Source organism: Xenopus laevis, chromosome 9_10L, assembly GCF_017654675.1.
Source record: "Xenopus laevis strain J_2021 chromosome 9_10L, Xenopus_laevis_v10.1, whole genome shotgun sequence".
Lineage (NCBI taxonomy): Eukaryota > Metazoa > Chordata > Amphibia > Anura > Pipidae > Xenopus > Xenopus laevis.
Window position 1 is genome coordinate 125321330 of NC_054387.1, and position 18898 is coordinate 125340227.

General features: G+C 40.8%; 1 protein-coding gene across 5 annotated transcripts; it reads right to left on the minus strand.

Annotated features, from left to right (window-relative positions):
- Positions 1-1135: 1135 nt before the first annotated feature.
- On the minus strand, positions 1136-18175 carry paqr4.L (progestin and adipoQ receptor family member IV L homeolog). Of its 5 annotated transcripts, none has more exons than XM_018234520.2 (4): positions 18155-18175; positions 14645-14836; positions 5471-5689; positions 1136-3908 (listed from the first exon to the last, which is right to left on the minus strand). In XM_018234520.2, the coding sequence occupies exons 2-4, from the start codon at positions 14808-14810 to the stop codon at positions 3475-3477; spliced, it is 819 nt and encodes a 272-aa protein (XP_018090009.2). In that variant the 5' UTR covers positions 14811-14836; positions 18155-18175; the 3' UTR covers positions 1136-3474.
- Between the last annotated feature and the right edge of the window lie 723 nt (positions 18176-18898).

Sequence of the window (18898 nt, forward strand, 5' to 3'; positions counted from 1 at the left end):
GAAGAAACCAAGACATTTAATTAATGTAAGGGTTGTGCTTTCCATATTTGTTTTCCTTTTAAATATTATCAATCCTTATGTTCAACAGGCAGAGTTATTCTATAGCACCGTAGTTAGCAGATAGTGAGAGCTGTATACATATTGGGCTAATGAAATGTATAAGGTCCGTTTAGAGGGAAGAGCACACTGAATATCTGCAGTGACCATGAACAAAATAAAGGCGCATGGTGAGGGCACTGTACTCCTCTACTAAGTAGAATATTCACAATATATATTCAGCAATATTCACTTAAAGGATAAGTAAACCTTGGAAACAAGTGGAGGTAAAATTGATGCGGGTGCTATTCTAAGCACTTTTGTAATTTACATTGATTATTTATTATTTTTTAATTCCAAGATATTAAAGGATACATGTGCTATTACATGAATTCATTTTGAAAGAGGCTGCTCTGATGTAATTCTGCTTAGGAAAGATTTGAAAAAGATTTCTTTTTCCTAAGCAGAAGAACATCAGAGCCTCTTCCTTTCTCCTGACAACTTCCTTGACTACTTGGTGGTCAGACTGGGAAAATGACCAGCAGGTGGCGCTGTTGTAACAAAATGTATTCATATTAACAGTACATGTATCCTTTAATATCATGGAATTAAAAAAGAATAAATAATTAATTGTACATTGCAAAAGTGCTTAGAATAGCACCCGCATCAATTTTACATTCACAAATTTTTTAAGGTTTACTTATCCTTTAAGAGCTACATCCAACATCACTGCATAGATCATAGCTGGGAGGTTTGGCTTTAGTTATCCTTTAAGTTTTTTGGTGTGAATCCGCAATAGAGGTGTGATGTTTTTTTGTTTATGTTTTTACCCAAAGAAAATATTCTGTATAGCAGCCCTCTATTCCCGAAGGTCCAATTGGAAAATGTAGCAGATATATACAGGGGTGGTAGGTGATGCTAATGATAACGTGGTCCTGTATGGCTAGTTTCCGTGTCATTCTCTCAGGGTAATCTTTGTGTATAGATATTTAGTTATTGTAAGATTCTCAGGGCTACGTTTAAAGCTCTGTATTTAAACGTGTGACTTTATGCTGTTGGTGAAGTTAAGAGCGGGATATAAAAACCACACAGACCGCACTAATAAGAAATCTGAAGTTTATTATTGCATGGTTACTACTGGCCTCGTGCAAAGCCCTGTGAGATGTACCCAGCCCTACTATGTAGGTAGGAGTCTGACATCCTGGTTCTTGCAAAATGATATTAAAATAAAAATTCCAAGGCCTTAAACAGTATTGTTGAATATACCATGTAACCCTAGCACATTTGGGTATTCCCTCCCAGCAATTCTGGTTATTCTTTCGATTTTCACTGTACTTTAAGGGGGATTTGAAGCCCTGTGATATATTAATATTGGAGGATGGATTTGAGGCAAGGTCACGGTACTAGGAGATCCCTCTCGATAATGACAGCTTGGAGAAGGTTAACTGTGATATAGCTGTACAAGATTGCATAGCACGTAGATGGGGTGGTGGTAAATAAAGCAGATGGGATACTGAGTGTCAAGTTACCTCACGGCGCACCCTGAAATGCCTAGAACCCCATAATCTTGCCTCGTGTCATTTTGAAGCACCTTGGTTGCAAATTTGTATTATATGTATGAAAAACTTACCACACATAAAATGGTGTTTCTACAACTAAGCTGGATTATGAGCACATACTTGACTGAGAAAAAGACGTCCCTGTGCATTAAGCATATACTCTGCTCCAGTTCTGGAGCCTATGAACAAAAAACAAAATGTATGCTTGAGTTGCAGCTGCCTTACTGTTGTCCCCAGCAGCCATTACCAACTGAAAATGCTCTGTTTCTTCTTCCAGGAGTGCAGGACTACCATACTGAGTGTTCCACCTTACAAATAAAGTTATACATACATACACCTGGGTAATGGGAAAACAGGCATTTGCCGATGAGGCCCGAGGATCGATTTGAGTATCACTGCTGCTTCGCAACAGCAGCAGCAAGTGGTTGTAAATAGAACATATTTCCCTTTGATTTGTGCTTTGGTTGGTCTTTATTTTGGTGGAGATCCATAAGAACTACAACCTGGGCAAAAAGTTAGAGGTTCATTTCCAACTGTTCAAGGGGGCATATGTAAAAGCACCCATAACGAAATACTGTTAAGGACCTTAACACTCTGTGGCTCTTTTTTGAGGAAGAGACAAGATGAGCCAAGTGTGTAACAGCTTCTTAATTTTTTCCCCTTGTTAAAGAGGTTGTATTCATTCCTTAATATTGATTTTATTGCACCCTCTAGCTTTTTCAAGGAGGCAACTTCATTACAGATGCAAAAGAATTTGCAAAGTATTATCTCGCCCGCCGGGACAAACTCTAGAATTTGCCATGTATGCCACAGCAACATCTGGTTAAAGCAACACTGCTATGCAAGTAAGAGGCCCCCCCCCATTCAAATTAAAGGACAAGTCAACCCCAGTTTGCTGGAGGTGCCAATGTTACTTGCCCCAATCAATTGTTAAGATATTTAATAAACTCCCTGATGTGCATCACACTCATGAACCTGCTGGGTCAGTGAGATTACTATGAAAGATAATAAAGAGGTAAATCTGAGCATCGTGCTGCTATGAAAGGTACATTCCCCCTTTAAAGGACAAGTAAACCCCGATTTGCTGGGGATTCCATTATGTTCGGCACCCTCCAGTGAATAGAATCATGTTTTTATCAGATGTAAGAACAGGCAATAGTCATATGGAGAATCCTGGCTCCTGCTTAAATAGTCAACTAAGCACCCATGCTGTTAATTCATTTAGTGGCATTTACAGTATCTCTGACACAAACCATGTAATACTATGCAACAGCTGTCCAATATAAATTAAGTGGTTTCATATAGTTCTAGATCTCCTTTCCTATCCGTCTGGACTTTCTCATATAAATATCAAAATATATATATATATGTTTTGAGGTAAAACAATCAAATGCCTATGTCCATCACAGACAGGTACCACATCCATATTAGCGTAGCCCTGACTGATTGAGGCTGTCGTCATGTAAACACTGAAATACCCATATACACTTTACGGCCAATTCCCTGGCAAAACAATTCTTGTCGGAGTCTGGAAAAAAAATCTGTGGTTCAAGAGCAGTCTTGTTAAATTAGAGCCAGTTTAGTCCTAACTTTGTCATCGGCAGCATTTTACTGCAGATGATTAATGCAAATGTTTTTTGTTTTTTTTTTGTTTATATAATCTAGAACATGGTAAACTTCAAGTTTTCTACAGTACTTTGTAAAATGTTTCCTTCTGGAGCGGGGCTTACCTTGGGCGCTCAATCGCCCTAGCAGCAGCATGCTACATTATGGTATAGAGCACCACTACCTCCGCTCAAACACTGCTGCTTTTCCTAAAAGCTAAGCTGCCACAGATCTAATCAAAAATGAAGAAGGATGAGCTGAACGATGAAGAGCCTCAGTCCAAGGGGCAGGAGTGGTTGCTGATCCAAGTGAGATCAGAAGTTACGCCCCAGTGCAAATACATGATGCTGATCACCACCAAGACATGCATGATCTGATGGCTGTTGAACCAGTAGTCAAATTTTCCTGGGTGAAGGCGCTCGGGTAGGCGAGAAATGTTAATTATGCCACCAAACAAGGCTAGGCCATCCATCAAGAGGTAGCAGCGCAGTGAGGATGGGTGTCCAAAACCTAGGTCTGCCCAGCGCAGGTAAAAAATGAAGAAGCGGAATGCGGCCTGCCAGGCAAACGAGCAGAGCCGACTGACATTGCTGTGAGCGCTAACTGCACAGAAGATCACGTAGCTTGATAAAGCCGAGTATGCCAGGAGGGCCAAAGTCCTGGTGGATGGGTAGCACAGCAGGGTACAGTAAATGATTGGAAGGGCACCTGCAGAAAAAGAAAACATTGGGGTAACAAAGAAACCCTGTACTGCTGGTGGGCAGCCTCATAGACCTGCCATCGAACTGCCGTATATATTTTCCTGTGTAAGGGCAGAGCTGTGATTACAATAAAGGTGTAATATTTAGACAGATCAATTGTTATTAGCCAAATTTAAGGGGCCAAGTAACGCTATATATGTACCCTTGTTCAAAATGTTTTTTTTTTTCATGAAATGACAAACCTAAAAACAGGAAAAACAAACTATCATTTTAGCATGTGGATAACAGTGGGACCAAAAAAAGTGTAATACGAGGGGAGCATTCATTAAACTACAAAACCCAAAGGTTACATGACAAAGAAACATACTGGACGCAATTCTATTTTCTGTTTGATAGGGATTTTTCTTCTAACGGCATAATACCATATGGTTCTGCTGCGCACTCCAGCTGCAGTACATTTGCTTTTGTCTCCCCTTGGTGCATGTAGTAATGCAGGAACGAGCTGCAGTTGTCTTGTGTTTGCAGCCTCAGCAGAAATCGGAAGCTTCCAGAGAAAGCCTCCGACTAGCACTAAGGTTGCAAGCGCAGGACAACCTTGTCGTGGTGAAGAAGAGGTGGGGGAGGGAATGAAGAGAGACAGAAAAGGGGTGCAGAAATGGGGGGTAATGAGAAAATGGAAGTATGGCGTTGTGGGCTCACCATCAAACTTTGCAGCCTACTTGCAAAGGAGTTCAGTAGGTATTGTTTTTAATAGAACATCCATAATGAAACTAATTGTCTGACAGTGACATTGATTAAGTGGCTCCATTGAGTTGAAATGGCAACTTCTAGATTAGAAGATGCCAATAGCTTTTCATCAGCTGATTGCTTCCTTGATTGGATGTTTTATAGTTTGTATATGTATTTATATAATGATGCATGTACTATATTGTGAATAATATACCCCCTGTTGTAAAATATAAGGATATTATAAGTCACCAAGCAGTTAGTACACAGGACGCTTTGTCACCACACTTAGGGGGTCATTTATCAAAAGTCCAGTTGAGTTCTACCCAAAACAGCCTAGTTGTCGAGAGTATTTTTCAGTCAAAACTTCCAGGTTTAAAAAAAAACAAGTTTTTTTTTGAGAATAAAGCATGCTCAAAGGAGACATATTAGGTATATTATATTAAAAGCCAGTTCATCTGACTTTTTAATATAGGTAGGAATGTGCTGAAAAAAAGTAGTGTTTCATGTTGATTTACTGAAAATGTCTGCAAAAACCCGACTAGTCCCACCCATCTGTTCCACTTCCTGCTGCCTTCTTTCCCAGGTTGTGAAGGAGAGCCAGCAGCACTGTAGGATAGGAACAGCAGCTAAGTCAACCTGATAGGGAACTGAACCTAGCTTTGCTTGTGTGACTGCAGGGCTGCGACTGGCTATCCCCCTCTAGCAGGGACCTTAGCATACTCCCACCCCTCATTTGAAACATGGACAGGGACCATAGCAGATCTATAGGGAGCTCCAATATCGGGGCCGTTTATAGTTTCAAATGTAAGCTGGCATCTATATATGAACAAAAGGACTTACCCAGTGTGTTGACAAGACAGATTCCACACATGTCAAGTGTTAGAAGCTTGTGGTAGACTGGAGCCCCGCCATGATGGTTCATGAAGAGATGATACACAACACTGCCCAGTTGTGGAGTTACGCATGCCAGGTAATGTACCAAACCCAGCCATGGCACAGACAGCTGAAGCCAGGGTATTTGAAGAGGAAGCAAAAAAAGAAAACCAAGGAGTGGGATCCCTGCAAGAAATGCACAGAAACGTGACTTCAGTTACTAGGTTGTACACAATTTGATATTTGGCCTATTTGGCTATAGATATTTCAATTACAAAAGAGATTGTGGGAATTGTATCCATTCAAACCCCTTTTGGATGTCCAACTTTTGGTTAGGACCCACCACCGCTCATGACACACTTGTGTCTATGACAGCAAATAAGCGTTCATCATAAATTGCACTCTTTCGAGTAAATAAAAGCACAAATGGGTATTCTTCACAAATGTAATCCTTATGGTCTCTCAGGCTAACCCTCACCTGCTCCAATGCACCAAGCCCCATAGTTTGGGAAGCACTGCTTTAGATGGACCTATATAACAATTTCAGAGCAATAAAGCCATGAATGTGTGGGCACTAGTGCAAGTGGAACATAGGCGCAACAGTCCTTTGATTGCACGACTTGAGTATTAAATGCCCATACATCGCTTTTGTAATGCTGTTGCTGCTCTTTGGAGGGAATCCAACAGTCTCTCTACTGGAAACATGATAGTGCTGGAAGCGGACATGTTTTATCAAGCCTGTAATCCAATCCAAGGTGTTACTTACAGTGCTAAGGTACTGCATACCGTAATACAGCCAGGAATTCCTGCTACAATCTATATAATCAAGTGTCAAGCCATAGTTTAAAGCACAATCATTCCTAAACAAGTATGAATCCATATTTTAAAGCTTGATTAATTCACATGGAATGCCTGAATATCTCATCACTCTTCCCTAACACAGGAATGCCAGTTGTTATATGACACTGCTGCACCGTGACTTCATATCATACTGTATAAAATATCATGGGACAAAGCAAGCAATGCAGGAGTATGGAAAAAAAAACATAGGACGTGCAAAACATACACAACTACATTATGTGTATGCAGAGCTGTGTATACAAATAGATACGTATGTAAAATATCTCGTTCAACACTTTAATACTGCATTCCAAATTAAGCTGGGCATACACGCTTGGCAAGGTCTCCACATGAGTGTATACCCTATATGGCATTCTGGGCAATAGGGAGCAGATTTTATTGGCCCACATACTAGCACATTTATTTTCTCATTACAATTAAATCCGTCCCCAAATTAAAAGTTAAGGGTAAGGTCACACCTGGAGATTCGGGGAGATTTAGTTGCCTGGCGACTAATAGCCTCTTCTTTGGGGAGACTAGTCTCCCGAACTGCTTCCGCCTGGTAGAATGAAAAAATGCCTGCGGCGTGGTGCTTCGTTTTCTGAAGTCGTCCAAACTTGCCTCACGAGGCAACTTCGGGCGACTACAGAAAAGAAGCGCCGCGAGTGCTATGCTGCAGGTGGAAGACGGGGAAGCAGTTTGGGGGGTTAGTCGCCCCAAAGAAGAGGGGGTTAGTCGCCGGGCGAATAAATCTCCCCGAATCTCACAGTTTGACATTACCCTTAATGTTATAATATTGTAAAAGAGACCCATTACTTTATTGAAACTGTCTCATGCATTAGCATTTAGACTTTCTTCTTTTTAAATGCAGCTTTAGTGAATAAAAAATATAATAATTTAGGCCCTCCAGACCAATTCAATAATTTATTGGTCTGTGTAAGGGTTCTGACGACTGACTGCCTGACCAATATCTGGCCCATATGTATCAGGTAGGTTTGAAAATCATGTCCCATTTGAAGGTGGTACTACAGGGTACAACTGCCAATTTCAAGGAGTTCATACAGACAATCTAAATTAGAAAAAAATGCCAGTATATAAATAATCTGACTGGGAATGTGGTCACACTGGTTGAAATGGTGAGATTTAATATACAGACGTATGCATTTTTGAGATTCTTAAATGGCCAGTCAGGCATGAAAAAACTTGTGGGTGCAAGATGATTCAGAGTTAATTAACATACATTAGCTTAGTAATTAAGGATCATCCAGAGGTGCTATAGCATGGCAAAGTCAGGTGAGGGGAAAAAATAGCAAGAAAATATTTAGTGCCTGCTTTTTTTTTTTCATCCTCCAGTAAAAAGGGGTTTTATATGTTTCTCCCTTACAGAAAGGACAAGAGCAATAAGGAATAACAGATGGCACTGCTCAGACGAATTTGGTAAAGAGGTGTAAAAATGCTGAGTAAGCTCTCCCCTCCTTATACTTTTCTTAAATCATCTTTTCAAAGCCCTCTTAGATGCTGCCCATTTAGTAGTGGGCTTGCCCTAAATTGGATGACTACAGATGTGCGACAATATCTGCATACCATGCTATGAGCTACGGCAGCTCAAATGGAAGGTTTGACTAAAAAACTTGGGACTTGAACCCAAACCTAGTATTTGATAATGCCATGAACTGGTCTCATGCGGTATGCAGGATTTGAATAAAAAAAGAGAGGCGTTGGGGGGGGGGGACTTATTTTAGTGCAGCAGTGACATTGATGGCAGCTTAGGTCATTTGCCTAAGAATATTAGAAGATTTACCTTAGCAAGATGGTACCTGGGGAGGACACAGACAACGACCTCTATGCATGCAAGAAGCTTACAGCAAACTTGTTAGCTCAATGGTGGGGGTAGTTTGAGAGGACAAACGGAAATCTCGTATTTTACTTAAGCTACACACACACACACACACATTATATTATTTACATATACACATGAAGATTGTTACCATGACTGAAAGATTTCTGTTCCAAATTCACGCTCTTAAAAAAAAATAAAAAAATCTTGCAACATTATCAAAAAGCAGTGAAGATTACAAAAGCCAGCGGTACAACTCCTTCCCTTAGAACACGCTTGTCCTAATGCTTTTATATTCAGGTTGGATTAATTAAAAGGCTTTTTTTTGTTATACATGCTATAGATTGTATTGATTAAATCATTTCATCTTCTCATACGTCAGGAAATTTGTCTGCACGACACCAGGGCCTGGTAGTAAATAAATAGAGCCTTGAACATAATAACATACATAACACTGAATCACTGATCACAGTTAAATCTGCATTGTACTGAATAGCCAGAGCCTGCCCTTCCCAATACCCTCTGCAGCACAGTGGCATTGCTGAACATATCAACAAAGGGGTTGTGTTACCTTAAAGAGAACAGCAGCTACCCCACTGTTCAGCACTTGCCAATACACAAATGTCCTTTGTCTTTTCATAAAGAGAAATAAGCAGTGCTTCTAGACTTTGAAGGGCTGTGAATTTTAATTTGTGGAATCCTTCCTTGAATAGTATGACAGTGCACCGTTTGTCTCATCCCAAATTCTCTACCCTGAAACCGATAAGAACAATGCAGAACAGTGCTTCCTATCCTTGAGAAATGCAGAGCTCAAGGATCTTAACTGAAGGAATCCAGGTCACTACTAAAGAGATTATGGTTCAGAGCTCCTTACAGGAGCATTCCTCATACTCACCTCAAAGCTTTTAAAGACTTTATCTTAAATTCTTATCTTAACCCTCAGACTGAGAAAATGGTTGTGCATACTGAAAAGGGCAGTAAAATACCTAGCCTAAAATGATATCTTCTTCACCTTAACTGCTTGAGGACTACAGGAAATCTGAGTCAAAGAAAGCATTTATATTGTGAGCCCATGGTCGCAAATGTTTCAGCTCAGCACGGAATAGTGACCTAAAACTAGCCATACACAAACATTTTAATCTTGCCATGATTAAGTGATGGTGAATATTGGCACACAGTCGGGTAGACAGATGGAGTAACATTAATGTAAAGAACGAAAACTAGCATATCTGAAGGTAGAAACAAAAGTATCATTCTATTTCATAACACACTTACCAACCCGAGCAAAATGTACAAAATTCAATAAACTGACTGATATCTCAGGTATAAAGATAAAGGCTTATTGGTTCACTCAACACACACATACTGAATATCACACAAAATTGATTTATTCATTCCAGTGCCCAAACATGGGATGAAAAACGGACTGAGCCCCTCCTGAGTCAGCAACTTACACATATACAGGGCCTTTTTTTAGTGACCAATATCTGGCAGAAAGTCAGGCAGATATCTATTAGACAGCACAGCTCAGTTGGACAAGGACTGCATCAGAATGTTGGTGCCAGGCCCAGACTGGCAATCTGTATAGACAGACACTATTGGTTAATTATTGGCCTGGGGGGCAAATCATTTTAAAAAAGGTATGCACAGCGCTCACATCTATAGTTTAGGCTCACTAACCTTTATTTTACGCCACAGTTTGACTTATGTGGCCTGAGGGCAAAGCAATCAAATTAGCTTGATCTGTGTGGCCAAACTGGTGACCTCACCAAATAAGTAGCTCTTGTTGCCACATATACTCAACTTAATGCCACTTCCCAACATAACACAAAACCCTTTAGCTGGCAAGGATGATGCACATGTATGTGCATCATCCTTGCCAGCTAAAACATATACATCTATTGCTGCAATCCTTTATCTTGTCATGGGGGTATTTTGAGATATAATTGAAGGGATGCAGGTCTACTTTGCTTAGTCTACAACATAGAACAAAACCATTAAGCCTTAATATCGTTGTAAATACCGCGGCCTGGACAAGATATTGCCATGGGTTGCCAAAATCTCAGTTTTGTGCATTTCCACTCGTCCATATTACGAATATATTGCTGTGAGATCAAAGTTTTAATCTCAATGTCTGACAAGGAACAAGAAAAAATGTACTGGTCATTTACCAGGCTTTTAAGTCAAGCTGATGAATAAAAAATGAGCCCTTATTTGTTTATTGCTGCACAGTTGCAATCTTTTGATGTAAGCACAGCCTTGATGCTCGTCCTCATCTTATTTCAATACATGCTAAGCTATTTTTTTTTTTTTATAATGACACACGTGCATTCATCAGCTATAAAAATGGCTCTAAATATAAAGAGTAATTTGTGGACCATTGGAAGAGCATATTTCCACACTCAGCTATTTACATCTGACAGCTTTAAAACCACAATAAAAAAGATATTTTATCATTAACAGACTGGGGGGAAGTTTTTTATGCATATGCTTTGTCCATGATTCCTGAGAGTGATAATTACAATAAATAAAGGACCGACGTGTAAACAAGCGTTGTATACTCTATGATGATATAGGCACAAAAATTCCATAAAAGTGTGTTTAAGTGTGTTTTAAGTCCTATGCAATATCAGATAAGCTTCTCTCAATCACATGTTAAAACCGGGGAGAAGTTTTTCAAATACAACTTAAAGCCACACATTTTCTGAAGCTAGCAATTCTTTTGGTTAAATAAATTGTAATCAAATGCTTCCATCATTCCAGCCCTTGCCACTTTATACAAATGGTTCGGCCCTTCACTTGAAAACCCTGCTCCCTTTAATAATGTGGAAAAACCGCTTCCATAGTTTGGATGCTGCACCCCTAACCTGCAGTTACAGGAAGGATCTAAATATATCAAGTCACACACTGTGAGCCACATATTGCAGTAAGAAGAGGTTTATGTCACATCAAATTGTGTTGTATCTCATATGTTATCATGGGCATAGCTGCACCCCAAATCTCCCATTTATCTCCTAGGTCCACTTTTTACAATATTGCCCTTTTTCAATAAGAGCAACTAGGGATAAACCAATTCCACTATTTTGGATTCGGCGACACCCCCGAATCCTTTGTGAAAGATTCGGCCCAAATACCGAAAAACAAATCCTAATTTGCATTTGCAAATCAGAGAGGGGAGGGAAAACATTTTTTTTTCCACTTCCTTGTTTTGTGACGAAAAGTCACACGATTTTAAGGATTTGGTTTGGCCAGGCACAAGGATTCGGCTGAATCCTGCTGAAAAAGGCCGAATACCTAACTGAATCCTGAATTTGGTGCATCCCTAGGAGCAACACACACAAATACTAAATGCCACCCAGGAGTAGAGATTCACAGTGAATTATAGTGCATCAGTTAGAAGCTGCTTATGTTGTAATGGGAGGTGAACTCAACCTGTAAATATGGTAAAAAAAAAAAACCGTGAATGCCATTAGCCACAAAAGACTACTAACTAACAGCTGGCCATACAAAATCCACTTTTACTGCAACCAAACCTTACTGACATGTTGGTTTAATAAACAAGAGATCTGGTGTATCTCTAATTTTAAAAAAAAAAAGTACCCCAACCTAAACATCTTCACAATATAGTCTGAATTAGTAATGCAGTATTCATTGACCAGGAGTCCACATCTGATTACTGTCTTAATTGAACCAAAGGGACTCGCCCCAGTTCACAGGCAATCATATGCAAAAAGATTTATATCAAAAGATATCTGTCCCAAGGCTTTTTTCTTCAGTAAAAAAATATTTTATTGAAATTCACATTAAAATATAGATACATAATGACCCTCACATGGCCCACCTTATGCGTTTCGCACCTTCAGGCGCTTAGTCATAGGTGTCTCTATGACGAAGTGCCTGAAGGTGCGAAACGCGTAAGGTGGGCCATGTGAGGGTCAGTATGTATCTATATTTTACTGAAGAAAAAAGCCTTGGGACAGATATCTTTTGATATAAATCTTTTTGAATTAGTAATGCACCACAGACTTAATGCCACCAAACATTCAGCCAAGCTTATGCTCAGCTAAAGAAACCAATGAATGCTATTGTAGTAGTGGAATTCAAAACTGAGAAAGCTATGATATAAGCTGAAAACACCACTTGTCCTTATTGACCTTTGCTAGCCACAATTGCAATGGGCAAACATATGCTTTATCTGAAGTCAGCATGTTTTTCCTTTATACCGTTTAAAAAGTCATGGAAAAGCACCCAACATACTCCCCTGCCGATATCTGCCTTTGTAATTTAGAGTTTCTTTTACTGTAAAGTTTGCTCTTTGTTCTACAGCATCCCTTGGCAACATAACAAGCAACACAAGAGGCTCTTTTTGCAAACAGTCGGCTAATAAAAATATAGGTTAGATTCTTCAGTCAAACAGAAATTTAAGAAAATAAATACAATTACATGATATAAAAAGTGGTAGCAGAAAAATCACCCTATTAAGAGCTTAAAGTCAGGGTCAGCACTAGGGGTAACTCATACCAAAAAGATTGCGGAAGGCACTCATACATCCACAAACAGGCCAATGGATAAATGAAAAATATAACTTTATTACAAAAACATTAGGGGGCACATTTACTAAGGGTCAAAGTGAATTTGAAGTGAATTTTCAAATTCAAAAACTTCAAATTTCAAAGTAATTTTTGGGTACTTCGACCATCGTATAGGCCAAAATTCGATTTGAATTGAAAAAACTTTGAATATTCGAAAATCGAAGTACTGTCTCTTTAAAAAACTTCGAATTCGACACTTTGCCACCTTAAACCTGCCAAATTGCTATGTTAGCCTATGGGGACCTCCTAGAACCTATAGCCAATATTTGGCCAAGTTTTTAGAATTTTTTCAATTTGATGGTCGAATTTTGAAGTTTTAGCACTTCGAAATTCGATCCTTAGTAAATGTGCCCCTAGGTGTACTATCAGCCTTGCGTGTTTCATGCACAGATGAACTTAATTTATCCATACGGCGGTTTGTGGATCTGTGAGTTCTTGCTGCAATCTTTTGCTACAAGTTACCTATTCGAGCTGTAAGTCTGGGTCATGTGCAGCTGGACCTAATGTTTCTACTGGTGAGCTTTAGTTGTTATTAGGCTATATGCACATTGTATGCCTTGCTTTCATATCTAGGCTGACAGAAGAGGCATATGACATTGGGCAATGTGGAGGGATTGTCAAGAAAAGGAGGCAGTTGACATGTAGTGGGGAAATGGTTGGATGAGCAAATGGAAAGGGGCAGACAAGCAGAACACCAGGCCAACTAGTATTGCCTTGGGTACCAATACTACCTGACCAAATTCTGCTTGAAGTAGCTCTCCTTTTTGGGAAAAATGCACTTGTCTTGGGGAACTTTCTGTTGTGGTGCTACCATTTTAGTTATGTGGTCCCATGTGATACCATTAACTGGTTCTCAGTAACACTACATGATCTAAGCCAGAGATGTCATAGTGAAGGGGTGGCACTTGCATGTGACCCTACAATAGATGTATATGCCCCCAGCCATGCCAAGAGCAGCATAGACATGCATGACATTGGCACTGTATTATATCCTATCTAGTTAACATGTGGAACAATGGATAAATGGCCATCTACAAAGAAAAACTTAGGGAGCTTTAAAATAGAGCAGCAATGTTACCATAGAACTGTGATTGTCTGATAAGCTTGTTGACCTTCTAACCTCGATAGTGGAGCATTTTTAAGGAATTTAGATTTATGAAAGCTGTGAATCAACACATTCCAGGAAACACTTTACTATTAGCAGTGACTGTAACAGTCATGGCATACAGGGCGTATGCTTTCCGGCTGAGAAAGCACCTAAACTCGGCTGAGCATAATCAACTGCATACATCGCTTTACTGCACCGCCTATAATTGACATGATAGAAACTGCTCTGACAAATGTTTTTTGGCCTGAAAAAAAATAAATGAGTATTATGAGCACTTATGAGGCAGTTCACAATCATGTGAATAGAAGGGCACCAATGGAATGAGTGCAATAATCTAAAAGTTGCCAAACACAGACCGATATAAGCTGCCAATGAGCTGAGTTGACAGCTTATTTGGTCCGTTTATGGGACCCTCTAACAGGTCTACACGAAGATGGCGATTGGGCAGGTTTAAAAATCCCATTGGGGCCACATCAGCTTGTTGATGTTGTCCTCGAACCAAAGCCTGTATTCATGTCATAGTCATCCGATCATTTGGCCCATCCATTTGTTTGGCGTGGTTGTTCAATGTACGGCCACCTTAACAAGCTAAAGAAGCAGTAATTAACAAAAGCAGCATTATATCAACTGCCACAAAATCAAGACAGTTTAAGTACAATCAAAGCACCCAGACTATAAAAATGAGACATAAAGAAAGGTTAAAATAAGGTTACTCCCCAAGATTTTTCATCATACCACCAACCCACTGATATCCCAAATCTTACCATGTGTATAGATGTTTCCAAGTTCATTGTGCAGATAGAAGAGGCTCCTCATGCATTCACCTCCACTCGCCACAGGACGATATCCTGTCAACACAAACTTATTGAACTGTAGGTGAGGTGGCGAGCTGGCCCAATCCAGAAGCCTTGGTCCACTCAAGAACGCCATGTGTAATTGGAATCCAATAACCCTATCTGAGCCAAAAAAAATTACAATGTTTCAGCTCCTTGAGTATCTATGTTAGAGCAGAGAACCCATTCATTCAAGTGCCCTTACTTATGGAACCCTGGGAAAATGGAATTATCTATGTAGACATTGGAGTAATAGCTAACCCTATCATCATGGTGTAGAAAGAAATTCTTTAACACTGCCATACAGTAAGAGAGCTGAAAATAGCCTGTCAGAGACAGATAATACCACTCCCTACCTTGAGACTTTTGCCTTCTCTATTTATAAGGATTATTACAGTCCCTGGTGGCACGCTGGTTTTAGAAAACTTAATCCAGAAAAAAATAAAAAAGGGTAGTTAAAGAGATTTGTAAAGCAGCTTGAGATCAATCCCAGTATGTTACACAGTATCTATTAAAAGCATAACGCAAGGGCACATAACTTACCGAATCTCAGGTATATCCCTGTTGTCATACAAATGTCTCCAATAAATGCCAGGATCGTTCACAATTCATTCAGAATATTTTTCAACCAACGAGATCTTCTGTAAAGAGGTTTATTGTGTCAGGTTTTTTCAGCCAGCAGTTGTTCTCTCGCTCTTTTATTCAGTTCTCTGTTATTAACTTATCTATCTCCTTGTTTTGAAGTTGCTGTTTAAAGTAGGACTATTGTACTTTTTTTTGACTGCCCAGTGCTTTCCTTGTAATACTTTGCCTTAGAAAATAAATACTTTCAAACACAATGTGACTCCTACAAATCCCAAATATGAAGTCCACCAACTACCAAACATCTCTCTCTTTAAAGAGGCCGCTGGGATTCCTCAAGTACAAATGTAAGAGTTCAATAAGTCGCATGACCTGCTTTATACTTGTTCATACAAGAGGTAGGAACATTCCATTCATTCGACCAGTTGAATCTGTGTATCCGTTGAGTTGTGAATTGTGCAAATAATAACCGAACGAATGAACGGTGACTGTAACAAGCGGCTGAACAAACTCTGTTAACCAAAGCTGGTACATATTCCTCATTACCAGTTCAGAAAAGCCAATTTGACAAATGGGTAAAAATCAATCACCCTGAAGTTGCTGGTAAACTTCCCTTATTACCAGTCCAGAAAAGACGACAAATCTTTTCACTTTAGTTGCTGGTAAACTTCCCTTATTACCAATCCAGAAAAGACGACAAATCTTTTCACTGAAGTTGCTGGTAAGCTTCCCTTATTACCATTCGAGAAAAGACGATAAATCTATTAACTGAAGTTGCTGGTAAACTTCCCTTATTACAGTCGAGAAAAGACAACAAATCTTTTCACTGAAGTTGCTGGTAAACTTCCCTTATTACCATTCGAGAAAAGACGATAAATCTATTAACTGAAGTTGCTGGTAAACTTCCCTTATTACAGTCGAGAAAAGACGACAAATCTTTTCACTGAAGTTGCTGGTAAAATGTCCCTTATTACCAATCCAGGAAAGATGACAAATCTTATTCGCTGAAGTTGCTGGTAAATGTCCCTTAATAATCGATTTAGCCGAGACAAGGTATAATTTACGGTGAATCAGTTGCAGCTCAGAAACAATTAGATATTTAAATTTAATTTCCTACAGCCGACGGGTGCCCTTAATAAAAAGAAAGGCATTGTCCTTGTGCAACAGCAGCTCCAATGAATGGGAAATAAATCCTCTCTGCAGCAGCAGTCCCAGACTGGTGAAACTTCAGTTTATGTCGAGTCCCCTCTCGGTATCCCTTAGTACCAGATGGGGCACATGGGGATAACCGGATTTCCCTCGTTACGGTGTATGTAGAAGCCAGTCGCCTATCCTTGGGGGTGTCCTTTGTACATGAAATGACCGTTTGGTCAGTCGGCGACCAATAACGACGTCCCGTGACAGGCAATACCATGACCGTAGGGTCCCCGGGTGACTGAAAATCACAGGTCACGTATAAAATCCCCCCATGGAGCGGCAGGAGTGGTCAGAAATCAGTGCAGCCCATTTTGTATCATCCCCCCACCCCGGATTTATGAGGTAACCCCAAGGCTGCCATAGCAAAGCATTTCTGAGGTGAAAAATCTCGGTTTCTGAGGGGGGGGATAAATCACCCTCCCTCTACGGCCTCCTGTCATCTATCCCCCTGCTGACCCGCCCCTTCCCCCGTCCACCCCTCCCCTCTTCCTCCCGGTGACTTGAGCGGCTCCAGTTCCAAAGCCTTCCAGCCAGACGGGTAAAGCGGATAGTAACTGGGCTCCACCCCCTCACCCTCTCCCTCTAGGTCGCCGCATCCTCTCCGTAGTTGTGCCCAGCAGCGCGCGCCCCCTCACTAGCACATTCCCGCCACCCGCGCGCGCTGCCGGACAGCCACGTCCCACCCCCTGCAGCCTTCTTTAAATGAAGGGGGCGGGGCCATAGCAGGATGAAGCGGAGAGATGCGACGGGACACGCCCACACCTCCAGGGTTATAGTTGTCAATCAGACATGAGAAGAAGCATCTTTCCCTTCGGCGAGCCAATAGGAAGCCGCCGGCTGGTGAGTTTATCCAATGAGCTGGTCCCAAGCGTTGCTAACCTTCCTGAGGCGCTGATACTCGACGGTCGGTAGCTGTTCTGCCTCATTCACAAGATGGGCTCCTTTAGAGGGAATCTCTGCTCTCGCTCAGTCATGACTGAGTTTGAGGAATAATGTGGTACCACCTCCCCTGTTTTAATTAACTTCAATCACTGGCAGCTGCTTCACATGAGCTTCAGGAACAGGCCTGGGCTTGTCATTATTGTAAATAAGGGTTGCCAACTTTTCTGGAAAAAAATACCTGCCTTCCTATGTATTTATCTTTTTTTTCCCCCTTAATAACATTGGGATCAGTCATCGTTTTAACCCTAAACGCGAATAGTGCAAATGTAGGAATATTTAGTATTTATAAAGACTGTAGGCCTGGGAAACACGGCGACATTCCAATAATTGTGAGCGCCTCCAAAAAGTAAAGGGCCAATGAATTAATTAAATACAAGATATTTATTAGGACGCGTTAGACAGGAACCTGAGACGTTTCGTGCCTGTTGGGGCAGTTACTCGTAGGTCTGGGAAATACAGTGTCCTATAAAATCACACTATCATTTAATATACTATTTATTATAGAATGGCAACTTTTCAATTGGTCTTCATTAGTTATTTTTTTTATATATAATTTTTAAATTATTTGCTTCCTTCTTCTGACTCTTTCCAGCTTTCAATTGGGGGTAGGGTTGCCACCCGGCCAGTATTTACTGGTAAAACACCTGCCAAGGCCCAGGGCCAGTATTACAAATTTACAGGCATTGCCCTTGGACTGCCCCCAATCCACTCAAAACTTACTTTTTCTCCACCTTCTTGCCATTGCATGATGTGGCTCCACCCCTTTTACATCACGGCCCATCCCTTTGATGTCATGACCCACCCCTTTTATGTCATGGTCCGCCCTTTTGGTTCACGCCCCCACCACCGGCCCATGGAAATTTTATGAAAAGGTGGCAACCCTAATTGGGGATTATTGACCCCATCTAAAATACAATTGCCCTGTAAGGCTACAATTGTATTCTTGATTTTAAATACTCATCCTTCTATTCAGGCCTCTCCTATTCATATTCCAGTCTCTTATTCAAATCAATGCATGGTCAGGCCCGGATTTGTGGCGAGACGCAAAGATCTGATCGTACGAATCGAGGATTCGTACGATTTTCGGACTGTGTGTGGAGAGTTCGGACATTTTTCGTCCGGCGGAGATCGGCCGTTTGTACAGGTTAGAAAATTTCTGTCGGCTGCCGGTAATATCTCTGCATGTATTGCCTATCGTACGATTTTCAGTGGGTTGGTTCATACGATTGATTCATAAGCTCCACAGTGCCTCTGTGCGATTGCGCGCGCAGGGTGGGTGCATGCACTTCGGAGCTGGCGCTAGGACCATGTGTCTTCGGGATGAAGGGACGTGCGCGTAAGGTGCATCCGCGCTAGGACCATGCGGCTTTGGGGCGCCGCATTGCGATATTCGTCCCTGTGCATGGTTGCTAGGGTAATTTGGAGCCTAGCAACCAGTTTGCTGAAATTGCAAACCGGAGATCT

Coding starts and splice junctions, on each gene's coding strand:
- paqr4.L (XM_018234521.2), bottom strand. CDS start 15,284: ATGACAACAGGGATATACCTGAGATTCG. Junction 14,837..15,256: donor AGGGATATACCTGAGATTCG/GTAAGTTATGTG, acceptor TTTTTGGCTCAG/ATAGGGTTATTGGATTCCAA. Junction 3,909..5,470: donor CTGTCTTGTCAACACACTGG/GTAAGTCCTTTT, acceptor CTTTTTCTGCAG/GTGCCCTTCCAATCATTTAC.